This window comes from Mixophyes fleayi, chromosome 6, assembly GCF_038048845.1.
Source record: "Mixophyes fleayi isolate aMixFle1 chromosome 6, aMixFle1.hap1, whole genome shotgun sequence".
NCBI classification, from domain to species: Eukaryota; Metazoa; Chordata; class Amphibia; order Anura; family Limnodynastidae; genus Mixophyes; species Mixophyes fleayi.
In genome coordinates this window covers 10748232-10775751 of record NC_134407.1, presented here as the reverse complement: position 1 = coordinate 10775751, position 27520 = coordinate 10748232, and the positions used below count along the sequence as shown (strand labels likewise).

At 39.1% G+C, this 27520-nt stretch overlaps 3 protein-coding genes and 1 gene segment (V, D, J or C); 2 read left to right on the top strand and 2 right to left on the bottom strand.

The window, feature by feature from the left end:
- The window catches only part of LOC142160594 (uncharacterized), a 326893-nt gene that overhangs the window by 177114 nt on the left and 122259 nt on the right, over window positions 1–27520 (bottom strand). The gene's annotated exons all lie outside the window — the stretch shown is intronic.
- Window positions 1–27520, bottom strand: part of LOC142160770 (M1-specific T cell receptor beta chain-like) — a 298946-nt gene that overhangs the window by 240471 nt on the left and 30955 nt on the right.
- LOC142160788 (trypsin-like) lies at window positions 6482–8559 on the top strand. Its single transcript, XM_075215771.1, has 5 exons — window positions 6482–6524; window positions 6714–6864; window positions 7397–7650; window positions 8067–8203; window positions 8410–8559. The coding sequence occupies exons 1-5, from the start codon at window positions 6485–6487 to the stop codon at window positions 8557–8559; spliced, it is 732 nt and encodes a 243-aa protein (XP_075071872.1). The 5' UTR covers window positions 6482–6484.
- LOC142160784 (trypsin-like) lies at window positions 20593–22556 on the top strand. Its single transcript, XM_075215766.1, has 5 exons — window positions 20593–20659; window positions 20837–20987; window positions 21499–21752; window positions 22142–22278; window positions 22407–22556. The coding sequence occupies exons 1-5, from the start codon at window positions 20620–20622 to the stop codon at window positions 22554–22556; spliced, it is 732 nt and encodes a 243-aa protein (XP_075071867.1). The 5' UTR covers window positions 20593–20619.

The window sequence follows — 27520 nt, the reverse complement described above, 5'->3', positions numbered from 1 at the left end:
TCCACAGGGAATACACAAGACGTTTGAGTAATTCGGGTATCTCAAGAATATTTAGTGGAAAGCAAACTAATCCTACTTGATACAATCACTGAGGCTCGTGAGAGCACGCCCAGCACTATGTTTAGTCTAAAACCTTACCCACCCAAGAATGATAATCATTCTCAAGGATGCCTGCTGCTCAAGTCCAAATATTAATGGACTGGCATTGCTGGGTGTATCTCTTTTTAACTATGGGGTCAACGTACTTACGGACGTAATGCTACTCAGACAATAGCCCCTCGCACTTTCTCCAAGCTCCAAGGTTTCTAAATTTTCCTTTACCCTGAATTGAATAGAGTAATTGGCTGGACAGATTATATAGATTATACTACTAACTTCTCCTTCATCCCCAATTCCTCAATATCATTACCTGAACCAGCCTCTGTCACCTGTTAACAATTAAAAGAATTGACCGTCCTGAGAAGAGAATGAAATGAGAGAGACACAAAACAGGAAAAACTACAACTTCATGATGGACAGCTGTCTTAGCCTTTGGCTCAGGTGCTACTATCTGCAATCGAGGCCTCCCAGAACAGATTCATGAGTGCCCTTGGACCCTTCTCTGAGTGATGGCCCCTCTGCAGCGGGTGTAATGGGTACCAGTGTCTCTGCTACTTTTGGTGCTGGTAGCTTACACTTGGTACCTGTCTTTCAAATAACCTGAGCCTAAGAACTTACTGTTCCACAACTTACTCTCCCGGTCCAACATCCTGACAGTTAGTGTAACTTTTCAGGAAACAGTGTTCTGAACGTTCTCGGTTGCTGTCTCACTATTTACCTTCCCTCTCAAGGTCTAAACTAGTCTCTCATCCCAAGAGGGGTCAAAAACATTTCAAAAGTCAACAGGTTAAGAGGCAGCCCAGGAGTGATCTTGATAGTGGGGAAGGACTAGTGGCCAAAGCTATCAGCCACTTCAATCGAGTTCCAACTCTCATTCTATTCAATTCGTTCTAATTAGTACAGTTACTTTATGTTCACACTGGTTTGCGGCTAATTGAAAGCATGTAATTTGTTACCACTACTCATATGTTATACATTTATTATCAATAACATGAATACCCCTATCACCTATTATAATTCTAGGGCTATCACATCGAATAACAAAAGCTTTGAGTATGACATAGTAATACATTAGACACATTTCAATACACTTTTACCCAGACATATTTCATTGCTACACCAGTGTATACTTGAGGATCCTGCATGGTGGTAATTGGATGACGTGGATTTGTTTTATCTGGAGAAAAAAAACATCTGCAGGAGGAATATGGGATGGCTCTATTGGTATCATTTTCCTGACATTCTCTTAATCAAGATAGGACGTTGCCGTCCTACTAGCTTGAGAAGAAACGTCTGGTGCACCCCAATATACTCTTACCAATTTGCACATACCTTCTGTACCCAGCTGAGCCAGACCATGTGCTGCCTCCGCTGGGTCTGGAAGATACACTCTGGGAGCTACTGGTCTACCTTGTCCATCTCTCCAGGGTCCACCAGACTCCTCACCACATCTCTTCACCTTCCAGACAGTTAATTCTTCAGGTAAAACAAATCTTCATATATTAACCAATATGTGTATGCGTGCATGTGTGTGTGTGTTCACATTTTTAAAACAAAAACAATACAACGAAAAACAAGACAAAACATAGATTTGTCAGCTGTCACATAAAACCCTGCTGTCTATTTGACAGCTATGTTCGCCCTGGTGTGACAGCCATGTATGGTCGTGTGTGTAAGTGTGGACTTTACTAGCAGCTACTTCAGCTGGTAACTGTGTCACTGTATAAAGTCCTCTATGTAGTGTCCTACTCATGTGCTGGTATTGCTATAAAAAGATTTTTCAGTCCACTCAACGTTGCCCCCTAGACTAGAAAAATGCTGAAGACCAATGTATATCAATCGATTTTCCCTCTGCCAACTCACATATCATTCTCAGTACCTCACATTCAGCTACTTGACTAAGTGAGAAAGACAAAGGGGTCTATTTCTATAACACTTTCTTAAAATATAACAGTATCCAGTACATGTCTGTCTAACAGTGAAAAATATAAAACACGAAACTTTTTCTAGGGTTTCACATTATGTCGTATCTTGTGGCAAAAATCCTACTCCAATTTTCTACACAGAGATGCATATCTGTATGTCTACCCTCCAGCAATCTCCTAACCATCCTTTGTGCATACATATAAAGGCACATTTTTGTACAGGAGGCATGAAACAAAAAAAAGAAAACAAAAACAGATATGCAGTTTATAAAACGTGAATCGTATTTCCACAACAAAACTTTTTGCTTAAAATTAGCAGCTTCTATACACATAACACCAAACCCCTGACTGTTTCTGTAACTCATGTCAATCTAGTGTGTATATCCCTGAGTTTGTCTTATGTAAAAAAAAATATGTCTTAGCTCCACTAATGAGACTGTCTGTCTTTTTTATCTCTACGAGAGAGAGAGAGTGGGAGAGAGAGAGAGATACTAGCATAGATGTAAAGAATGAGAAATAAGAAAGCAATGAATAATAGGAATACAAAGATTTGAATACAAGGGTTTGAAAACAAACATACATGCAGAAAGGGAGATTTTTACAGCAAAAATGACAGCTGGATTGGACTCTATGGGAAAATGGCTGTATTACTTCCACTAATCCCCTTAGCTATTTGCTAAACTATGGCCCCTCTCCATACTTGACTAGGGGGTCTTACATCAACCGTGCAATCCAGTGTCGTCCCTCATTTGTTCATTAAGAACTCGGCATCACATTGACTACATACCTTTGCGATGGACTTCCTGACTTATGACGGAGAAATGTAAAAATTAACTCTTGACTCATCTAAGATACATAAAACAATATTTTGGAGCAAAGTATGTACATACTTCATTTTTGGATAATGATTCTCAGCCAAACAAATTATCATGAGTCACTGCAGCCTAAAACAAAGAGTGTTCCAATGATCCATTGTTAATTAGTCTTTCAAGAGTAATCTTTCTATTTCTCTATCCCACCACTTTAAACACTAAGGGCTAGATTTACTAAATTGCGGGTTTGAAAAAGTGGGGATGTTGCCTATAGCAACCAATCAGATTCTAGCTGTCATTTTGTAGAAAGTACTAAATAAATGAAAGCTAGAATCTGATTGGTTGCTATAGGCAACGTCCCCCTTTTTTAAACCCGCAGCTTAGTAAATCTAGCCCTAAGTCTATATTTCTTCTGTGTACCCTTATCTGTGAGAAGAAAAAAAAAAAACAAGATAGTTATCTTTAAACAACAAACGAAACAAACATTTTCATTCTTTACCATTGGCCAGCAATTAGGAAAGCAAGCATGTGACAACATAAAACAAACAAGCAATATGAACAAAGTATACCTTTTAAATCAGTAACCTGCACACTAATACTTACCACAGTTTAACATTTACCACGCATGGTTGTAGGACTATAGGTGTGACCTGACTCCTAGCGTTGACGATTGCTTTCCCGCGCAGCATTTGCTGCTATAACATGCGCGGGCAGGTGTGAGTCTTCTAGTCTATGTGAATTCCTCCTTGGAGGATATCTACGTGACCCACCCCTATGTGTATTGTGTCTTTCCTTTTTACAATCTCTCATGAAATGTCCTTCTTCGTTACAGTTGAAACACTTGATTATTTTATGTTTCTTGTTATGTGGGTTGTATGCTGGTGCTCGTGTGGTTGTATGCTGGTGGTCGTGTGTGCAGTCCCTCTAGTGCGGGGATACTTACCATCATTACCCTATCACTTAGTGTCTCTTTCTGTTTATTTATACTTCTATCATGTCCTATAGCTGACTCCCTGAGAGCACTTACAGTGATTCCTTTCCAGTTTGGTAATGAAGTTTGCACCCTTCTTTTCAAGTTTTCCCTGAGGCCATTCATTAGAACTGTAACAGCAACCTCTCTGTAGTGTACATTATCCTTTATGTCTGATACCCCAGTATATTTGGCCATCGCTATTAGAGCCCTGCAAAAATAGACTGCAGCACTTTCACTGTCCTTTTGTTTGATAGTAAAAATTTTACTCCAGTCCACTATCACTGGAAAATATATAGCCAACTGTGTGATTATACGTCTAATATTGTCCTGATTATCATCCTCAGTTAAGGATTTATCCTCCTCCAACATACAATCCTTAATGAACTTTTGTATATCAATATGTATTTCCACAGTTCCACGCTGCCCTCCCAATACTCAATAACGGCCTTACCATGCGGTCGAATCGCACCACTCAAAGATAACTATACCATCTCTGTCCGCCTTCCCATTGAGAACTGCTGTTGTGCGGACGGGATGTAGACTTACTATTTATTAGTAAACGCCGTGATTAGTATTGAGTGCACATGCAAAAACCTTTATTCCGTTACCAGTATACTTTTGTCTTTATGTATAACCTTCACATACACACACAACCTTTTGTTTTCTTTACAGAAAATAAATTTCCCAAACAATGGCACTATCTTTTCAGAGATTTTACCAAGTGATTACACTATGCATATATAACAGACTATGATTATGACTGTTTACGCCCATGGCAATAATACCGGAAATACACATACTCAATGCAGGAAGTACACATACCCTAGGCAATGCAATACCTTTTAAAATGCAAAACGACAATAAAAAGAAACATTTTTCTTTCTTGTCCCTAGATTCTAGTCTGATATCAATCTGACTATTTATTCCCTAACATCAATAACTAGAGTATGCAATATGCAATCTCTTCGGCAATGGAACCGGACAGCTGCTGATGAATAGGGGATTAGAATGATATCAGACATAACACATTTCCTATAACCTGAACCTTAAATAACACTGAAGTGTACATATAATCATAATATATAAACTAATAATAAACTAAATACTATCTGCTCATAAATTACTGTGTAACGGAACCAATATAAATATGAATTATATAAATAACTAAATGTTGTAATGCGAGTGTGTATGTGCGTATTTTACCTTGCGATCGCCGTATGCCACGTGTAGAGTGGCATGCCGAGTGCAATTGACCAATAAAACAATATTAACCAATATACTTTTGTTCATCCAATTACACGACTTCGACAGAACACATACAAAAAATTATATTATACAATAAATGAACAACTCCTAACTCTATAATCATTTATAAAAATATGGTTTGTTTAAAAACTAAATTTTTAAAATTCAATACATAAATCAAAATGCTTTCAATGCATTCTGTAAATGAAAGCAAATTTTATACTCTCTCTTATCTGCACAGGCATATTCTGTGCAATTTAGAGGCGTGGATACATTTAATTTTTAAAACAAAGACTATGACATGACAGTCAACAGTGGGTGTAAGTACACTCTGCGTAAACGCTACTTGCCGTGTGTTAATACTCAAAATAGACGGCAGTATACACCCGAGCATGTGAAATATAAGGTGACATAAGAAGACATACAAAAAAATGATATTATACTGTAAGTGAACAACTCCTAACTCTATAATCATTAATAAAAATATGATTTGTTAAAAAAAAATTTTTTTTAACACTCAATAGATAAATCAAAATGCTTTCGATGCATTATGTACATAAGTTAGTTTTTTCGTCTATCTTACCTGCATACACATATTCTGTGCTATCTAGAGGCGTGCATACATGCAGTTTATAAAACAAAGACTATGCCATGTCAGTCAACACTATCAGTACTTACACTGCACTGTAGCTGGTGCAAATCATGTGGCTGAATCCAAGTGTACTTAGGAGAAACCAAAGACCTGAATCAGTCGCATCGGAATGCTCTCGACATGCCCTCACTGTACATTGCCTACATAAGTCTGACTCTTCTCTAAGCCATTCTGTCCCTCAAGTCGTAGGCTGTAATAAGTATCTTTTGCGTTCGGACATAAGTTGCATGCAATTACACTTCCCACCTCACAGACAAAATCAATACCATTAGATGTGATATTTACTAACCCATCTCTTCATTAGAGCTTACCCTACTCCCAGCTGTACTACCCACACTAATGTAACCTCACAACTGTCCCAATCTCCTCTCTGAACCACAAATGTTCTTCTTGTTTCAGCTGCACCATCTTCCAATTAGAATGTAAGCTCTACTATATTTTTATATCTGCATTTATTTAGTCTACCTTGTATGTTTTATGCATGTCCTGTATTCCCAATGTCTGGTGCTGTGGAGCAATGTGGCTCCTGACAAATTAATAATAATTGTATCCACAAGAAAGATAAAATATGGAAGTACATATAGAATTTTTTTTTTAATTTGCTGGCAAGGTCACTGATAAAGAAAGGTGTTATTAATAGCTAAACCTATTCTATACACATTAACAGAAATATTTCCATATTGACATAGTTGTGCAATGTACAGGTAGTCAGTGTCTGGTAAAGGGTATAAAAACCAAGATTATTTCCAGCAAACCATTCACTGGATCCATCTCCACCATGAAGTTCCTTCTGATCTGTATGCTCCTCGGAGCTGCTGGTGAGTATGTGGATTTACAAGTGATGCTCGTGTCACTCATGAGCTTTATTCATATCACAGTATACAAATTGAATCATTAATATTATATTATTATAATATATATCATTATATTGTTTGTACTGGTTGAAGTTTAAATGTGTTATATTGTTAATGGTACAATGGCACCTTTCATTCTGTCTTCTTTTACAGCTGCTCTTGATGATGATAAGATTGTCGGAGGTTACACCTGCGCCCAGAATTCTGTTCCTTCCATAGTTTCCCTGAACTCAGGATATCATTTCTGTGGAGGGTCCCTGATTAACAACCTGTGGGTGGTCTCTGCTGCTCACTGCTACAAGACGTAAGGATAAGAATTAGGAGATATATACTAGTATTCTTTATTTATGGGAGGCTTCCTTTGTCGGCCGGTCACATAACTGACTAGTTGGTTATAACCAACATCACTAAGCTGCTGATTTTATTTTTTAAATGTATATATTTTTATCAGCACTATGATATTTATTATTTTTATTCTGGTAACATGTTAAATTGTTATATTTTATTATACATTAAAACAGTAAAGCTATTGCTTTTCTATAGATTTGTAGATAAAGGGGATTCTCGCTAAATGTATTTTAACCTTGTTATTTTACTGATAATGAAGTTTCACTTTGTGACTCATTGCATTGCCAGGGGGAGAATAGTCCATTGTTCTGGCTCCTGCCGAGCTCTGGTCTATTCTCACAGTACAGATGTGATCTAATTGTATAACAAAGTTCTACTTCCTCACAATACAAGATCCATGTCCACTGTTGCCCCCAGAATGCCTCAGATATCTCTATAAATAGATGTACGCTTCACTAGCTGATTGTCCTGTGTTTCCGTTCATCCAGGAGTGTTCAGGTCAGACTGGGAGAACACAACATCTTTGCAACTGAGGGCAGCGAGCAGTTCATCAGCTCTGCCAAAGTCATCAGACATGCCAGCTACAACTCCAGAACCCTGGACAATGACATCTGGTTGATCAAGCTGGCCTCTGCCGCCTCCCTCAATTCCTACGTCCAGCCTGTGTCCCTGCCCTCTGGCTGCGCTGCCTCCGGCACCAGCTGTCTGATCGCTGGCTGGGGAAACACTCTCAGCAGTGGCAGTAAGTTACAGAGCAATCACCAAAGTCCATTACTTGATAGAGACCTTAGCTGAGAGTAACTACTGTGTGTGATGTGTCCTCTACAATGTTAGAAAGTTCTTAAACATGGAATTTCTTATAAATAAATATATAATTTAGATGAACACATTCAGCAAATATTAAATCTAAGATAGAGTGTCTTTGAAAAAAATGATCTTATTATGAGAAATATAAAGGCTTATTTAACAAAATGAAGAAAAAGAACTTAAGCAAATGGAATTCAGTGACATTGCTGACAATTATATTATAATGTGTCACATAACAGAAGTCACAAAAGTAGAAGTGGCTGCTAAGTGTGGGATGGATAAGGACATATAATAGTGATATAAAGTATGAGATGTAAGAATATAAAACAAGTCTGATTCCTTTTTCCGCAGCCAACATGCCATCTCTCCTGCAGTGTGTGAATGCCCCCGTCCTGACCGCCGCTCAGTGTAGCAATGCCTACCCAGGAGAGATCACTGCTAACATGATCTGTGTTGGATACTTGGAAGGTGGCAAGGATTCCTGCCAGGTAATTGTTACTGTGTTATCTCTATAGTACTGAGACAATGAAATCACTATCATTTGTTTAAGTTGTTTAATAAAGTTCAACAATTTTGTAAACTTGAGAAATGTGTTTTAAACAAACTGTAATATGTCCTTGTGAGGTAACTTAGTGGTTTTGCAGAGTTGATCATGACTTGTACAAATTTGTAACAATATCTCTCCTCTGCTCAGGGTGACTCTGGTGGACCCGTGATCTGCAATGGACAGCTTCAGGGTATTGTCTCCTGGGGATATGGCTGTGCTCTGAGGAACTATCCCGGTGTCTACACCAAGGTCTGCAACTACAACTCCTGGATTTCCAGCACACTTGCCACCAACTAAACCCCTACATAATATATATATTCAAATCACTCTGTGTTCTGTTTATCATCAAATCGTTCAGTTGAATAAAAGCTTTGTACTCTATGTACTGAATAAACTTATTACTTGATGGAAATATTTCTTTTGATAGTTTTTTATATATTTGCATATGGAGTAGGTATTGAAGCTTATCTAGTAATGGTTATTTCTTAGCTCTATGAAACAGACACCTGTCATTGCAAAATGGACATAGGTTAAGAGTCTAATAAGTAGTACACCCGCTTTAAATACAATATAAACTGTAAGTGCATTATACGGTTAATGTATTAAATCAAATATTTAGGCAAAATCAAATATTTCCTCGATATTTGCATCCTCTTGGTTGCTTTGTAAGGTTATGTAGTGAATATAAATTGTTTCTATGGCGCTTCATTCAGCATGCAGCCTAGTAAGTATCAACAAGGTACCACTAGCACTTGAAAAACAGTAAGAAAAACACAAAAAGATGAACACATAAGTTCGATGTTCTCGAGAAATTCTCTAGAATGCAAGATTATAGACACATAAAAACTATCATGGTGTAGTATTTCTACATGCCACTGAAATAGCTATAGTGCAGGTCTTCCAAAATTCCCGTGCATAGGTTAATAATATGTCACCCGTGTCTTCACTCTTATGTAGCACCCCATTGGATGTATGCTTACTGGAACGCAGCTTGGTCACGCCCATAAGAATGAATTTATCCCTGCATGGCACCAGATTCTCAAAGTTGATATTCCATACTCAAAATAAAGAAGCAAAAAATTCTAGCGCATTATCTTTTCAATAAAAAATAAATATAAAACATGCAAGTGGACTCATACCAGGAAACAGAATAATACTCGAGTTCATCAAGGTAAGTGTGAACAGCCAAAGTCCGCTCCCCCGACCAGATCTCGGACACTTGTATCTGCTCACCACGGTGCAATAGGAGCAGTACAAAAAAGACCGGATGGAATGTAGAAACTAAACCTTGAGAAAGACTTGCAGCACAAGTTGAAACGCGTTGGTTTGATCATTAGGGACTACGGGACCGTGGTGAGCAGATACGAGATCTGATCGGGGGAGCGGATTTTGGCTGTTCCCACTTACCTTGATGAACTCGAGTATTATTCTGTTTCCGGTACGAGTCCACTTGCATGTTTTATATTTATTTTTTACTAAAAAGATAGAATTCTTTCCTTCTTTATTTTGAGTATGGGATATCAACTTTGAGAATCTGGTGCCGTGCGGGGATAAATTCATTTTTATGGGCGTGACCAAGCTGCGTTCCAGTAAGCATACACCCAATGGGGTTGTGTTTTTCTTGCTTTGTAAGATTGTCCATCCAGAGTGTGGTCAGATGCCTTTCATGCATGTGCGTCCCACCCCTTCCCCCATGCACACCCCAGTTCTATGCCAAGCTGCCAATAGTAGAGAAAGGAAATATATATAAGAAAATAGTGGATCTGAGCAGCTCTTCTCTGTTTTATTGAGCAGAGTCCTGTTGTATGTAATAACCAAGTATTACTTATAGTATCGCTCTGCTCCAAAAACAGAGGGCTAAGGCTTTATGTACATTAGTACATGGAGCCCTATGTGGTTCAGCATTTTCACATGTGTTGTTATACAACATATGTATTATGCATCTGTATCCTTGGAGTCACTTTTATCCTTTTGCCCACAAGAAAATTAAGACTTTAATGTGAAACATTGAACTGCTGTGAGGTATTTATAATTATGCTTCCAACTAGGAAGAGGCATTAAACAGGATGTAAAGCAAGAACCACACAGCTAATGCTCAGTAAAACAAAAGACTGTAGATACTGTAGTTTCAGAAATGAGCATATGTTAAGTAGGAATTAAATAGAAAGTTAATGAAAGGAAGCACATTTTAGTTGCATTGAAGCATCAAACATGGTTCCAAAACATCTCAGTGTCATCTGATTTGCTTAAGAGTATCATCATCATCATCATCACCATTTATTTATAAAGCGCCACTGATTCCGTAGCGCTGTACAGAGAGTAGGGACGGATAGTAGTTGGCATCAGATGATGCACTGCAAGGGATACTCCATTGTCACCATTAATAGGGTAATAGCCTTATTTTTTTGTTCTATATTTGTCTTGTGAGGGATGAACATTTCATGTAAATATACTGTTTATATTCTCTTTTTGGTTAAATATCTTTCTCATTTAAACACAACTTGCAGCCATTTATGGTCTGTGGTGATACCATCTGCTCCATCCCACCTTCCTCCCCTCTAAATAAATATCCGCTAAGAAAGGAAAGTATTACACAAGTAAAAGAGGGAGGGTTGGTCCGCAGTAGGTCAGGGCTAACCTCAAACCCTATGTACAGCAGTTATAATTAGATTTAGTTAGAAGAGGTGCTCTTTCAACTTGCTAAGTTCAAGTAGTTTAAGAAAAGCCCCATACTGCAGCATAACCAGCTCTTGCCTATACAGGGGGCAATTATACTAAATGTGGAGACAACACTTATCCCTGTAACAATATGAAATAACGGTTTATAGTGCTGAATATATAGCAGACTGTTTGTTTATGATAACATATTTTTATTGAGTAAAAAAATAATTCATAGAAATTTCTTTTTGAGAAGAAAATAATTGCTATAAATCCCTGATGGACAAATTTTTCCTGTTCAACTGTGAACCATTAAGAGAGCAATATTTGTTAATTATTGAGATACTGTATAAGATCAGTAGCCTTTAACGCAAAAATATTTCACTTCCTCTCTATAATGGGTGTACTAAATATGTTCACACTATGGATAGATATGGATCTCCCGATATAATATGGCCATGTGACAATTGAAGTGAATTTTGTCAATATTCCAACTAGACACATGAAATTATGTCTGGAATAATATAATACATGGATAAACTGTATATAATACAGTTCAATAATTGAATGCATGCACTTGTCAACTATCCAGACACTTTTTGTCATCCCCACCTAAGGGTCTGAATAATAATATTTTATTAGCACAAAGTTCTATCTTTGTCGCTTTTCTCTATTTTTTATGTTAATATTTTACCATTGATAGGCCTGGTAAATATTGTAATGTGAATATTTAATTTCAGTTATTAATACAATTGATTTTAAATATATGTGAATTTATTGGACTAGGAGTGCGTTCTATATCAACTCTAGTCTGGATGAATATAAGAAAGGAAAGTATGCCTGCCAGCAAGGGAGAGTGGTGGAGATCAGGATGAAGGAATGGAGTTATTAGAACACACAAGAAGAAAGTGTCAGTATGAGTCAGGATTATAACCAGGACTTGAATGTGAATGTACAGCTATTCCTCTCCTATTACATGAAAAAGAACACGGTGTCTTTGTTATTTCATTTAAATTTGTAAGACATGAGAGTGATAGAAGCTTATGCAATACAGGCAGCCACTGCTCTTAGTACCTTACTCACTGGTGTCAAAAACATAATAGTCGCAACACATAGTTATTTATGTCGAAACATAGTAGTGTTTATGTGTAATATAATAAGTTATATGCATATTAGTAAAACATATGGTACAGGTTAAAGGAAATGTGTCATGTCCGGCTCATTCTGCGAAGAGATCGCACATTGCATAGGCTAGTTATTGATGTTAGGGAATAAACCTTTAAATGTGATACTGACTATAAAATGCTAATGGACTAGTTGAAACTGGAGTCTTGGCAGGAAGATCGGAGCACATCCCCTGGAGAGATGACCCCTACCTATGGATATTTTAGTTTGAACTAGCCTATGACCTGCAACCTCCTGGACCTTCCTGAAACCTGGACCAATAGAAGCAAGCCACACCATCTGCATTGTTTTACTGTATTTCTGTCTGCATATAAGCAGGAGCTTTTCATCAAGTGGACAGTCATCTTGACCACAGACTTCAGACCTGAATGACTGTTCACTGGATCCAGAGCGCCTGCGATAAGTAACGGCTGTACTTATTATTATTTCGCTTGAATTATTCTGCTACTTTTGGAGAATTAATATTTGTGCATTGGAAACACAAATCAAGATTCGACAATCGTTATTGAATAGCAACAAAACGTGCATAACATGAGTCTCTGGTCATGGGGTCCGGTTTTCCCTGTTCCCACCTCCAGCTTTCAGTCCATCAGGTCCAGATTCCAGTTGTTTATTCCAGTACGGAGTCCAGTTTAGCATTACTCCTCCTAACGTCTGGTATACAGGAATAGAGATACCCCTATGAGCAAGACACTCATCCGGCCTCCCAGTTTCCACTACATAACTGCCACAGGTAACCCCAAGGGTCCTGTGACGGATCCCATAAACCCTACTGTCATTACACCCAGCACCAAGGGAAAGTTTGGGTACGGCGCCTGACAGTACCCCTCTCCCTCCTAAGAGAACCAGCAACTTGATTTTTCAAGAATTTGCCCAAAAGACGGGGAATGTAAAGATCTTCCTTGTTAACTCAAGATCTTTCCTCAGGACCATAGCCCTTCCAGTGGACCAAGAATTGGGATTTGCTGTGAAGGGTGTGTGCTTTCAGAATACGTTCATCTAAAACAGTCTTAAGCGCAGGAGGAGATGTATTGGAGAATTAACTGTGGATGAAAGGCTTCAGCAAGGAAATATTGAACGAGTTATGCCCCAGGAGGGAGGTAACCAAAGTTTATAAGTGACAGCATTAATTACGTGGGTGATAGAAAAGGGTCTGTATAACGACGTGCAAATTTCATGGACGGCACCTTGAGTTTGAGGCTTCTTGTAAACAGCTTATCTCCAACATAGAGTAAAAGGAGATTTCTCCGATGGCGGTCTGCAAAATGTTTATAGCTGTTAGAAGTTTGATGGAGTTTGGTTTGTACTTGAGACCAAATTTGGGAGAAGGTGTGGACCAGATTCTGAGCTGGCGGAACCAAGGAGTCAGGTAGATCTGAGAATGTGGGTAATATGGGGTGTCTTCCAAAGATAGTAAAGAAAGGCAAGGCACCAGAAGATTCGTGTTGATGGTTGATGTGAGAAAACTCTGCCCAAGGAAGAAAATCACTCCAGGAATATTGTTGTTTGGAGTAGAAACATCGAAGGTAAGACTCCTAATCCTGGTTGACCCGCTCAATCTGGCCGTTTCAGTCTGTGGGTAGTACCCAGAAGAAAACTTTAGATCAATCCCAAAATGTTTGCAGAAAGCCCTCAAGCAGTGGTACTGATTATAACGACAATTATAATCACGCCAACTGAAATTGCGATAAATTAAAGCCGATTGCAATAATTACGATAAAAACTAAATGCAGTCTTACAATTGATACGACATAGCAGATGCCCCACACATGTCCTTCACGACTCCTATAGATTAAGAACACAGCAAATGCCAACACTTATAATTCACGTCACTAGCAATGAAAAAAATGACATCTGGACTTTTAAAGCGGCAATACCATGGACCCGCCGCAAAGATAAATTAGTCTAATGGTTAGGGTTACAATTGTGGTATTTCCGCTTTAAAACTCTAAATTTCAGTTTCTGCATTGCTACTCATGTGAATTACAAGTGCCAGCATTTCCTGCGTTCGTAGTCTATAGCAGCCGTGCAGGAGACGTGTCGCCCATCTGCTCTGTCGAATTGATAGTAAGTCTGAATTTACTTGTTATCATGCTTTTTGCAATCGCCTTTATTTTAACGTAATTTCAGTTGCCGTCATTACCATTGTACAAAGAAAATAACGTACCACACCCTCCTCCAGAACCTGGAGACAAATTGTACACCGCGGTCGGAGACTCTCTCTCGAGGGAAGCTGTGGATTCAAAAGATGTTTATAATAAATTAAGATGCCCTCTCAGACGCAGAATGTAGGTTCCTTAAATAGAGGGAAGCGGCTGAATGCCGGCAGAACGAAGGAGGGCGACCCGCTGCCAAGCAACAGGATGTGGACACCACTGTGTATACTCGCTGGTGAAAGCCAGAAGAGCGTCAGCAGGCAGCAAGGAGAGGCAGTTGTCCATCTGGGGCACCAAGGGAAATTGCGGGGACGGTGCCTGACAGCACACACTATTTCTGCAGCAAAAATATTAGCTCTCAGATAATATTTGCTAACGATTGTGATCTCCAATCCTGGAGAGAGGTCTCGCTGACTAATCGTACATGTAAATCACATTATTAAGCCCCGTCCCGCTGCTCAACAACACAAGGATTAGACAATTCACTGTGTTTCGATTCACTAAACCCGCCCTCTGCTCGTTAATTAAGGAAGCTAGCAAGACACTTAAGGTTCCACTGCTCTCCTGGGAGTCCAGGAGAATCTCCAGAAATGTAGGAGTCTCCCGGACTTTGCGGAACTATGATTTATGAACAGTGATATAAGTTTTACTGTTTATTTGAAAAGTGCAAAGTAAAAAAGAAATATTATAGACACAATTCTACTTACCCTCACTATACTCTTATTTGGTTATTATAACCATAATTTGAACCATAATTAAAGATGTTCTCTGACCCCTGTGTTCTGGTTTTGTTTTTGGATCTGGATTAAGTTCGTGTTTTGGCAAAACCGCCCTCGTGTGTTTTGGTTTGGATCTGTATTTTTTAGAAAACTAACTAATTTTACATAATTTGCTAATTTTTTTCCTACATTATTAACCTCAATAACACTAAGTTCAAGTAATTTGCAGTCAATTTTGACCACCTCATAGGTCACAATATTATTTTCATACACTTTCAAACAAAGATTGCAGCAGTTCTTGTCAGTGATAAGAAGGCCATTGTCATGCCTAGGCATAAGACCAAAAAATCCACCTCTTATGTGTGGAATTATTTTTACCCAAATTCTGACAACAGTTGTCTAGCCATTTGTAGCATTGTAAAGTCACAGTCAGTAAGGGTAGGGACCTTATTATTATCTTTAATTTATAAGGTGCCACACATGACATACAGAAAACAGTGACCCATGACACAACATGTTGCAGAAAGAACAAAAGAGTGAAGAACAAAAATATAAAGACACACACACACACACAGGTAACATGGTAATGTAAATCAAATTATTTCTGGGACAATGAGAGAAAATGATGGTAGAAATTCCGCGAGAAGTAGGCCAAAGCTTAAGAATACAGGGCTAGGGAAGCAGGTCAAGAGGTATAGGGGTTGATGGAATAGTAGAAGGAGCACACAAGGAAAGAAGGCCCTCCTCTTGAGAGCTTACATCCTAAAGGAAAGGGGGAGACACAAATAGCGTGGTACTAACTGGGGCAGAGAGCTGGGACAAGGCAGTTAGGAGGAGGACTGAAAGACTTGAATAAAGAAATGAGTCTTAAGGGCACGCTTTAAGCCTATGAGAGTAGAAGCTACAATGATGGAGCATGGAAAATCGTTCCACAGGTGGCGAGCAGCCCGGGTAAAGTCCTGGAGACGGTAGTGAGAAGAGGTGATCAGTGAAGTAGTGAGGCTGTGGTCACAGGCAGAGTGGAGGGGGCGGCTAGGAGTGTAGGTAGAGATGAGATTGGAGATGTAGAGATGGGAGGATTGATTAAGAGCTTTAAAGGTGAGGAGTTCAAATTTAATTCTGTAGGCCATGGGGAGCCAATGTAGTGACTGTTGGAGGGAGACAGCAGAGATAGAGCAGCAGGAGAGAAAGATGAGCCGGGCAGCAGCATTGGGGATACCTTAACCATCTAGGATCCTCATCCAAGTTACGCCACTTGAAGCGAGGTCATGGAAAGCTCTTGGGAAAATCAGAAACATATGCTAAAAAAAATAACAACAATCAGTCCAGCATCAGCTACCTCCCTTCTCTCATCTAGATCCCAGCACCTGCAATCTACACCCCCAACACCTTCATCAATATCCTCACAAGTGATCGGAGTTAGTCCTGCATCCAAGTTGCTAATGCGAGATGACTCTTCCCTTATCCAGGACTCCTCAGAAGAATCCTTGAGCGTTAAGCCCACTGCTGCTGCTCCTACTGCTGGGGATGGATCTTCAATCCAGAAGCAGACCAAGAAGAAGACTACTAGTAGTTTACGACAATTGAGCATTAAACAATCCTTAGCAAGTATGAATGCTGTCACCCAGTTGCAAAGCGGATCACATACACCATGGCAACTATGCTAGTATTAGATCTGCATCCAATATCCACTATTAATGCAGCTGGTGTTAGACAATAACTTGAGGTCTTGTGTCCCTGTTACCAAATTCCATCACAACACCATTTAATAGAAAAGCTATTCCTCATCTCTACCAGGAGGTTCGTAAAAATGTTATTATTGGGCTACAAAAAGCCATTCTACCCACTGTACACTTAACCACAGATATTTGGACAAGCGGAACTGGGCAAACTAAAGATTATATGACTGTGACAACCCACTGGGTTGGTGACTCGCCTTCACCAGCAGGAACAGCAGCGGCATATACCCAAGTACGTCACATTTTTCAGAAGCAGGCTACTCTGTGTATCACCGGCTTCACTAAGAGGCATATTATTATTATTATAAATATTATTATCATAGATTTGTAAGGCACCACAGTGCTCCACAGCGCCGTACCGTAGGGAAGACAAGGACATACATAAAATAAGACATATACGAAAAACTAGAACAGACAAGGCAGACAAAATGAATGGAGACATGAAAACAAAGGCTCATTAGAGAGCTTACAATCTAAAGGTAACAGAGCACAGCTGAAACAAGAGGAGCGAGTGTGGCTCAGAGTGGAGATTGGGATAGTTATGAGGGTGCATTAGTGTGAATAGTGTTATCGAGGATAAGGTCATCTATAAAAAAAGAGATGGCTTTTCAAAGAGCATGTGATCTCTGATAATGCCACCAATATTGTTAGAGCATTACAGTGGGGGGAATTCCATCACATTCCCTGTTTTGCTCACACAATCAACTTCGTGGTGCAGGACTTTTTAAAAAATGACAATGACATGCAGGCGATGCTCTCTGTGTCCCAAAATATTTAGGGTCATTTTCAGGATTCTGCAACAGCATGTAGGAGAATGCAGCATTTAGAGGGAATGTACTTCAGTCCAATGCAGTGGAGAATTCTTTTCTTGTTGTGCAAGGTGCTGAAACCACTCAAAGTAGTCACCTGTGAAGAGAGTGCAGACACTGTTAGTTTGAGTCAAGTGATTCCCCTAATTAGACTTTTTGAAAAGCAGCAAGAGAAATTGAAGGAAGAAATTAAACAAAGCAATTCCGCTAATTATGTTGAACTTGTAGATTAAGTACCTTAGTCACTTCACCAGGATCCAAGAGTTGTCAACATCTTCAAATCGGATCAATACATTTTGGTAACCGTGCTTGATCCTAGGTTTAAAAGCTATGTCTTTTCTTTCTTTCCAACTGACACAGATCTCAAGAGATGCAATGAGCTCCTGATCAGCACGCTGACAGCTCAAGTAGTACTTGACACAATGACGTCTCCTTCAGTTTCTCTGGAAATTTCTGCTAAGAAAAAACTTAGCATTCCCAAAACTTCCAGTGGTGATGCAGATGAGTCTGCACAACATTTTGACATTTGGTCTAGTCTAAAAGAATTGCCCAAAAATCGTTACAACTCTTACGCAAAATGAACTACAAATTCCATGAGGAAAGCCATGAATGGCAATTACATCAAAGTACACAGACTTCTGTGATTGTGGATTCCAGCGGGGATGAATTAGTATTGTTTGAGGATGATGTACACACTGATAAGGGTGAATATGATGTTAGTGTAGATTGCAGGTGCTGAGATCTAGCTGAGAGAAGGGAGCTAGCTGATGCTGGTATGCTTGGTGATATTTTGGGTAGAATGGCATGTTGGCAATTTTATGTTTTTCTACAGTAAACTTTCACCTTTATTAGAGAGTTTTTTTGTCTTTAAAAAGGTGCAAGCATTTTATTTACATTTTTGTTTCCCTAACTTAAACAACTATGCACTTGAACATAGAATTTAGCACATAAGGTAGAGGAATTAGTTTCATCATGGCTGAGGCTGGAGAGTGAAAAGAACAATGCCACCCCTCCTGTTTCTGTATGAGCTATGGCACAGTAGAATGTCACTGGAGAGTTTTAAGAAAACTGACAGCCCTATTATTACAATTTCTGTTTCAGCACTGAACCCTGCCACCTCTGTTGTTTCTGAGTGAGCTATGGTACAGTAAATTGTGACTGCAAACTTAGAAGACCAAGCCTGCCAGTCCTAGTATTGCTATTTCAGCAATGACAATTAGCAATGTAGCTCTCCTCTTTGTGTGTAACCTATATAACTCCGTACAATTTGACTGCACATTTACACCAAGCCTGCCAGACCTATTAATTCTATTTCAGCAATGACAATTAGTAATGGAGCAATGTAGCTCTCCTGAATGTCACTGTAGACTTTGAAGAACACTGCTACCACCTCCTCTTTCTATTCTACCTATGATGCTGCCCAACTTCTCTACAGACTACCAAGAATTGTGCTACCCCTTCTGTGTTCCTCTGTGAAATGGCACTGGATCGCCGAGGAGGGCGGTGCTTATAGAATCCAAAACTCGCGAGAACCGAGATCCCATGATGTAAAGATGATGTTTTGCCACGTTTTCAACTCCGAGGGCGTGCGAAAGTACCGAACCGACACGGCTCGGTACTCAGATCTGCAAAGTTCGGGTGTGTTCGGTTCTCGGGGAACCGAGCCTGTGCATCTCTAACCATAATCTAATATGGCTGTTATAAAGATGTTGTAAAGTGTTTAACATTTCACCAAATTAATCCAAACCCATTTAATTGTAGTCAAATATGATGGACATTCACATGTACATTTTTTAAAGAAGGGATGCATTAAAAACCATTTATAACATTTATCCAAACATTTTTAGTTCCTACTAAAAGGCACACTAAGGACCTGATACGAGTCTGAGTGCAACTTAAGACTTGTATTAAAAAAGGGCACAAAATTTGAGTGTAATTCAAATCCATAGGGATTTAATTGTGGGTGTAAGTACACTCTGCGTAAACGCTACTTGCCGTGTGTTAATACTCAAAATAGACAGCAGTATACACCCGAGCATGTGAAATATAAGGTGACATAAGAAGACATACAAAAAAATTATATTATACTGTAAGTGAACAACTCCTAACTCTATAATCATTAATAAAAATATGATTTGTTAAAAAAAAAAATTTTTTAACACTCAATAGATAAATCAAAATGCTTTCGATGCATTATGTACATAAGTTAGTTTTTTCGTCTATCTTACCTGCATACACATATTCTGTGCTATCTAGAGGTGTGCATACATGCAGTTTATAAAACAAAGACTATGCCATGTCAGTCAACACTATCAGTACTTACACTGCACAGTAGCCGGTGCAAATCATGTGGCTGAATCCAAGCGTACTTAGGAGTAACCGAAGACCTGAATCAGTTGCATCAGAATGCTCTCGACATGTTCTCACTGTACATTGCCTACAATAGTCTGCCTCTTCTCTAACCCATTCTGCCCCTCAAGTCATAGGCTGTATCATTTACGTTCGGACATATGTTGCATGTAATTCCTCTTCCTACTTCACAGTCAAAATCAATACCATTAGACAAGATATTTACTAACCATCTCTATATTAGAGCTTACCCTACTCCCACCTATACTACCCACACTAATGTACCCTCATAACTGTCCCAATCTCAACTCTGAACCGCAAATGCTCTTCTTATTTCAGCTGCACCATCTTCCAATTAGAATGAAAACTCTACTATATTTTCATATCTGCATTTATTTAGTCTACCTTGTAGGTCCGTGTTTTATTTGTGTCCAGTATTCCCACTGTCTGGTGCTGTGGAGCAAAGTGGCTCCTGACAAATTAAGAAAAATAATAATAATTGTATCCACAAGAAATATATAATATGGGAGTACATATAGAAATCTGCTTAATTTTTCTTGAATTTGCTGGCAAGGTCACTGATAAAGAAAGGTGTTATTAATAGCTAAACCTATTCTATACACATTAACAGAAATATTTCCATATTGACATAGTTGTGCAATGTACAGGTAGTCAGTGTCTGGTAAAGGGTATAAAAACCAAGATTATTTCCAGCAAACCACTCACTGGATCCATCTCCACCATGAAGTTCCTTCTGATCTGTATGCTCCTCGGAGCTGCTGGTGAGTATGTGGATTTACAAGTGATGTCTGTGTATACTCATGAGCTTTATTCATATTACAGTATACAAATCTAATCATTTATGGGTTCTTTTATATTATTTTTCTTGTACTGTGAAGTTTAAATGTGTTATATTGTTAATGGTACAATGGTACCTGTCATTCTGTCTTCTTTTACAGCTGCTCTTGATGATGATAAGATTGTTGGAGGTTACACCTGCGCCCAGAATTCTGTTCCTTCCATAGTTTCCCTGAACTCAGGATACCATTTCTGTGGAGGGTCCCTGATTAACAACCTGTGGGTGGTCTCTGCTGCTCACTGCTACAAGACGTAAGTAGAAGAATTAGGAGATGGGAGGCTTCCTTTGTCGGCTGGTCACATAACTGGCTAGTTGGTTATAACCACCATTACTAAGCTGCTGATTTTATTTTTAAACTTTATATATTTTTATCAGCATGATGATATTTATTTATTTTTATTCTGGCTACATGTTATATTGTTATATTTTATTAAACATTCCAACAGTAAAGCTATTGCTTTTCTATAGATTTGTAGATAAAGGGGATTCTCGCAAATTGTATTTTTACCTTGTTATTTTACTGATAATGAAGTTTCACTTTGTGACTCATTGCACTGCCATGAGGAGAATAGTCCAGACTGTGCTAGCTCCCGCCGAGCTCTGGTCTATTCTCTCAGTACATATGTGATCTAATTGTATAACAAAGTTCTACTTCCTGACAATACAAGATCCATGTCCACTGTTGCCCTCAGAATGCCTCAAATATCGCTATATATAGCTCTATGCTTCACTAGCTGATTGTCCTATGTTTCGTTCATCCAGGAGTGTTCAGGTCAGACTGGGAGAACACAACATCTTTGCAACTGAGGGCAGCGAGCAGTTCATCAGCTCTGCCAAAGTCATCAGACATGCCAGCTACAACTCCAGAACCCTGGACAATGACATCTGGTTGATCAAGTTGGCCTCCGCCGCCTCCCTCAATTCCTACGTCCAGCCTGTGTCTCTGCCCTCTGGCTGCGCTGCCTCCGGCACCAGCTGTCTGATCGCTGGCTGGGGAAACACACTCAGCAGTGGCAGTAAGTTACAGAGCAATCACCAAAGTCCATTTAACTACTGTGTGTCTTTTGCAATGTTAAAAAGTTCTTAACCTATCATTTCTAATAAATAAATAAATATATAATCAGATGAACACATCAGCAAATATTAAATCTTAGATAGTACGCCTTGCAAAAAGCAAAATAATCTTATTAGTAGAAATATAAAGGCTTATTTAATAAAATGAAGAAAAAGAACTTAAGCAAATGGAATTCAGTGACATTTTTGACAATTATATTATAATCTGTCACATAATATAAGTCACAAAAGTAGAAGTGGCTGCTAAGTGTGGGATGGATAAGGACATATAATAGTGATATAAAGTATGAGATGTAAGAATATAAAACAAGTCTGATTTCTTTTCCCGCAGCCAACATGCCATCTCTCCTGCAGTGTGTGAATGCCCCCGTTCTGACCGCCGCTCAGTGTAGCAATGCCTACCCAGGAGAGATCACTGCTAACATGATCTGTGTTGGATACTTGGAAGGTGGCAAAGATTCCTGCCAGGTAATTGTTACTGTGTTATCTCTATAGTCCTGAGACAATGAAATCACTATCATTTGCTTAAGTTGTTAAGTTTTGCAGAGTTGATCATGATTTCTACGAATTTGTAACAATATCTGTCCTCTACTCAGGGTGACTCTGGTGGACCCGTTATCTGCAATGGACAGCTTCAGGGTATTGTCTCCTGGGGATATGGCTGTGCTCTGAGGAACTATCCCGGTGTCTACACCAAGGTCTGCAACTACAACTCCTGGATTTCCAGCACTCTTGCCACCAACTAAACTCCTACATAATATATATATTCAGATCATTTCATCTTCTGTTTATCATCAAATCTTTTAGTTGAATAAAAGCTTTGTACTGTATGTACTGAATAAAGGTATTACTTGATGGAAATACTTGTTTTGATAGTTTGTTATATATTTGCATATGGAGTGAGTATTGAAGCTTATATAGCAATTGTAATTGCTCAGCTCTATGAAACAGACACTTGTCATTGCAAAATGGACATAGGTTAAGAGTCTAATAAGCAGTACACACACTTTTAATACAATATAAACTTTAAACGTATTATACGGTTTAATATTTAGGCAATAATGGCGCATTTCCACTCTTTTCTCCATATTTACATCCACTTGGTGTTACTCTCACCTCCTGTCTGCAGGCGTCCCGGCCGTCGCTATGACGACCGGGACGTCACTTCCGGGATTTACCCGACCGTTGCTTAGGCAACGGCCGGACGCTAACTACAGCAGCGCCGCCTCCCGGCGGCTGGGGACAGACGGGCGCAGGCGCAGGAATAGGCAAGCCTGTGGGCTATTTAAGTAGGTAATTGTATCAGGACCCCTGTCCATGTGATTCCACTGACAGGCTCTAATTAGCTGGTACTGATATTTAAGGCAATGAGGTCTGCTACCTCATTGCCGGTTATAGCTTCTGCATATCAGTCTGCTGACCTGCTTGTTCACGTTCCTGTCTTCTGAATCGCTACTGATTTCCCGTGTATGACCCTTGGCTTTGAATTGGACTTCGCTTGTGTATCCTGTGACCCTGATCTCTGGCCTGTTTACCGTTTCTGCTATCCGCTTGTGACCCCTGACCTCGGCTTGTTTACTGGTACTGTTGTCTGCTGCCGGCCCTTGACCTCTGCATGGACCTCACTCCGCTTGCCTGGGTTCTCCCCAGCCGGTACACACTTCACGACCCTCTGTCAGTCTGCGGCCCAGTCTGTCCCCACCATCAGGGGCTCCAGTGAACACCTGATTGGCAGAGTAACTTCCGGGTTGTGTTGTGCCGGCTGGAGGGGTTCCTAACACTTGGTTGCTTTGCAAGGTTGTCCATCCAGGATGTGTTCAGATGGCTTGCATGTACGTGCGTCCCTCCCCTCCCCCCATGCACACCCCAGTTTCTATGGAAACCTACCAAGAGTAGAGAAAGGTGAAGAAAATAGTGGATATAGGCAGCTCTTCTCTGTTTTATTGAGCAGAGTCGTGTTGCAGTTAATTATAAAATATAACTTATAGCGTCGCCCTGCTCCAAAAACAGAACCACACAGCTAATGCTCAGTAAAACAAAAGTCTGTAAACACTGTAGTTCCAGCTATGAGCATATGTTTAGTAGGAATTAAATAGAAAGCTTATGAAAGGAAGTACAATTTAGCTGTATAGACGCATCAAACATTGAGTTTTACCCAAAAATATTTCCAAAACATCTCAGTGCTATACATATTGCTTAAGACTAGGAACTGATAGCAGTTGGCACCAGATGATGCACTACAGGGGATACGCCAGTGTCCCCATTAATAGGGTAATAGCCTTATTTTCGCTTTCTATATCTGTTTTGTGTTTGATGCAAATTTCATGCAAATATACTGTTTATATTCTTTCTTTGGTTAAATATCTTTCTTTAGCAAGCATTTATTCACACATATCTGTCAGCCATATATGGTCCTTGGTGATAACCAGGGGAGGGTTGGCAAATTTCAGCCCGGGGGGCAAGACTCGACTCGGTAGCCTGTTTTAAAGGACTAAAATGGAGGTGACCCAGTGACACAGCCCAAGATAGCCCATTATGGGACCAGCCCAGGGGGCAGATGCCACCCGGCCCCCCAGACAAGCCTGCCCCTGGTGACAACATATGCTTCTTCCCACCTTCCTCCTCTCTATACAAATATCCAGTGCTTTGTTTGTCATAGGACTCACCAGAACTGAGTTCCGGCACCTTTTTTCGACGGATTTTCCAAGTTTTAAAAGTAATTTTTGAACATTTGATGTCTGGTCCACGTGTACTTGAATCGCTGTCGAGCATAGCAGGTCGGCGTCAAAATCATTAAAACGTTGCTGCTTGTGTGTCGAGTCCAATGCATGTGTACATCGTCCACACTGGTTGGGATGGCACTGCTCAGCTTGTGGCGCTGTTCCGCTTGTGATTGGTCGTGTGGTCGCGCACTGAGTGCTAACTGCGGGCGGCGACCATTATGTTTCGTTACACTACTGACGTGTGGGTGTGTGTACAGTGATTGACTACGTGATGTGAGTTGCGGCACCTTTTTTCTTACAAAAAAAACACTGCAAATATCTGATAAGAAATGAATGTATGTCCCAAGGGAGAGTGGTGGAGATAAATGTTAGGGAAAGGAATATTTATAAAACACAAGGAGAAAATGGTATTGGAAAAGATAATAAGAATAAGTTATACTTTGCCTTCTGTGTAATAGTTAAAACTATTATCAAATACTAAGTTAAATGCTTCATTGTTATACAAAAGATTAACATGTTAGTATGCAGTATGTATGGAATAATACATAAGAAGACTTTGATTATATTTTCACACGATTGTTCCCAAATTAAAGGTGAAATAGGTTAGGTCTGAAATATTTTATCTGTTATATTAAATCTGTTACAATGGATCAGCAAATAATGCCCTGTTACCAATTGTATCAAGCATCACAACACTATACAGTTATTATGTCACTTAATAAAATGCACAATTTCAATGTATAATAATAAAGTTGAAATTTTTATTACACTTTTCTATCCCAAGTGTCCAATATACAGTCACATTCAGAGGTTTTCCTTTATCTAGACAATTACTGACTACTAGCTAAATATGGGGGGTGGTATCTTTAACTGCTGTGTGTAGCAAACACTGCCATAAGATATACATAACACTACACGTATTTCATTATCAATTTATTAAATAATGTGGAAAAAAAAGAAAATGGAGTTACAGTACCATTCAGATATACCTACCATGAAGATTTGAAAAAAGCTCTATGTAGCTATTAGGGATGAGTGGTTCGGATTCAGAGAAATACAACAGATCCAAGTTTTGGGGTTCTGAGTGAAAACAAGTCATGAGGTTTCGCACGCTAATTATGGATCTCAAAACGAGGCAAATTGTTATTTCAGGGAAAATATCGATGCAAATGATGTTTTGGATTGCTATCACAAACACACACACACATATATATATATATATATATATATATATATATATATATATATATATACAAGATAACCCGTGCATGATACTCATGCATTCTAGTCAAATCAAGCTACTTAAGGTGTTAAAAAGGTTCTTGTCATGCATTTGGGCCTAGCCCAGGCCTCCTCAGGGGAAGAGCGTTACTTCCCGACGCAAGCGCCCTTTTTTAACGTGGTTTTGTCCACGTGTCACCACCTCATCATTTTTCTCCATCACCTTATTCTTCATCTTCATCGCCACATCCTTCATCAAGCTACTTAAGGTGTTAAAAACTCCCCACTGTCACCCCTGGCAACCACCAACCACTCCCAACTGTCACTTCTCCTTCAAGAAATATATAGGTCAGTGTATAACTCTGCCCAGCAGGTGGCGCTGCAGCTTGGGTTTTTTTTTCCACAGACGCCTCTAGGCATTTATATAGTAGATATATATATATATATATATATATATATACACATACATATATATATATTGAAAGTATCGTTCAGTTGAAAGAGGATCATTGAAAACAATAGAATAATGTGATTGTTGTAAAGCAGTTCTGTAGAGATCATTCAGCTAGGATAGTTTGCTGATCAGTTGGTTTTAATTTCAATCTGTCAGAGAGTTTACAAGGAGTGGTGACTTCTGGTTGTTATTAATGCATACTTAATTGTACTGGTATATAGACTGAGTTAGATATCATTCTGAACTGACTAGTATAATTAGTGGAGAAAAACAGTGTACTTTTGCTGTATGACTATTAGCAGCAGAATAAAAAAAAAACAAATAGATTTATTTATATTAAAATTTTATTTTTTTTCTAGTGAAAGTAATCTTATGTGGGACAATGACATATGAATAAATTTGAAAAAACTGGGTGTTTTCTAACCTTTTCTATTTTTTCAATACTTGTCAATTTTGAAAGGGTCTTTCAATGACATGTATATTAAAAAAAAGGGTGTTTGCGTGTGAGGGTCAGCAGCAGATCCCATCACAAAATTCTTTTCTATATTCTACTCTTTTATTTTTTTATACTTGACAAATTTGAAAGGGGCATCTAGTGACATCTATATTAAAAAAAAAAGGGTTTTTGCGTTGAGGGTTCTTTTCTGGCCATTTTTAACATTCGGCGATCGCATGTAGGACATTGCAGTGGCTGCCAAAAAAAAATGTCATCTGCCATGCCACCAGCTGAAGCAAGCCCATTAGATAAATTAAACAACAACAAAAAATAGTTTAAGGAGCAAGAGATACAAATGTTGAAAGGCTATGCACACATTAAATTTGGAACATTATATGGCATGCATCATAGAGACTGAAGAAAGAGTAACAATCAGATCAGTCATTAGATGCACATAGGCATCAGTAGATATTCAGACAAGTAGATACCCAATTGTAAAGCGCTACATAATTTGTTGTCGGTATATAAATAAATGTTAAAGAAGATAGACAAAGGTGGCCTGCACCCATATTAAAAACGTCAAAGACTTTGCACTTCATGCTGGACAGAGCATTCATCAGTAGCCATGAGCAGAGCTTTAAAATACCTTGACGCTATATAAATAAATGTTGATGATGAAAGACAAGAGTGGCCTGCACTCATACTACAAAACATCAAAGACAATGAAGCTACAGTAACAGGCAGAACTCATTGGATAGAAAGTGGTATTAATGAATAGAGTTAGACATTTATATAAGTAAATAGATGAAGGTTGGAGCGTTGAAATAAATGTTGATGATGACAGATGAAGGTGGTCGGCACCCATACTTCTCGATG

Coding starts and splice junctions, on each gene's coding strand:
- LOC142160784 (XM_075215766.1), top strand. CDS start 20,620: ATGAAGTTCCTTCTGATCTGTATGCTCCTCGGAGCTGCTG. Junction 20,660..20,836: donor TATGCTCCTCGGAGCTGCTG/GTGAGTATGTGG, acceptor CTTCTTTTACAG/CTGCTCTTGATGATGATAAG. Junction 20,988..21,498: donor GCTGCTCACTGCTACAAGAC/GTAAGTAGAAGA, acceptor TCGTTCATCCAG/GAGTGTTCAGGTCAGACTGG.
- LOC142160788 (XM_075215771.1), top strand. CDS start 6,485: ATGAAGTTCCTTCTGATCTGTATGCTCCTCGGAGCTGCTG. Junction 7,651..8,066: donor AAACACTCTCAGCAGTGGCA/GTAAGTTACAGA, acceptor CTTTTTCCGCAG/CCAACATGCCATCTCTCCTG. Junction 8,204..8,409: donor GTGGCAAGGATTCCTGCCAG/GTAATTGTTACT, acceptor TCCTCTGCTCAG/GGTGACTCTGGTGGACCCGT.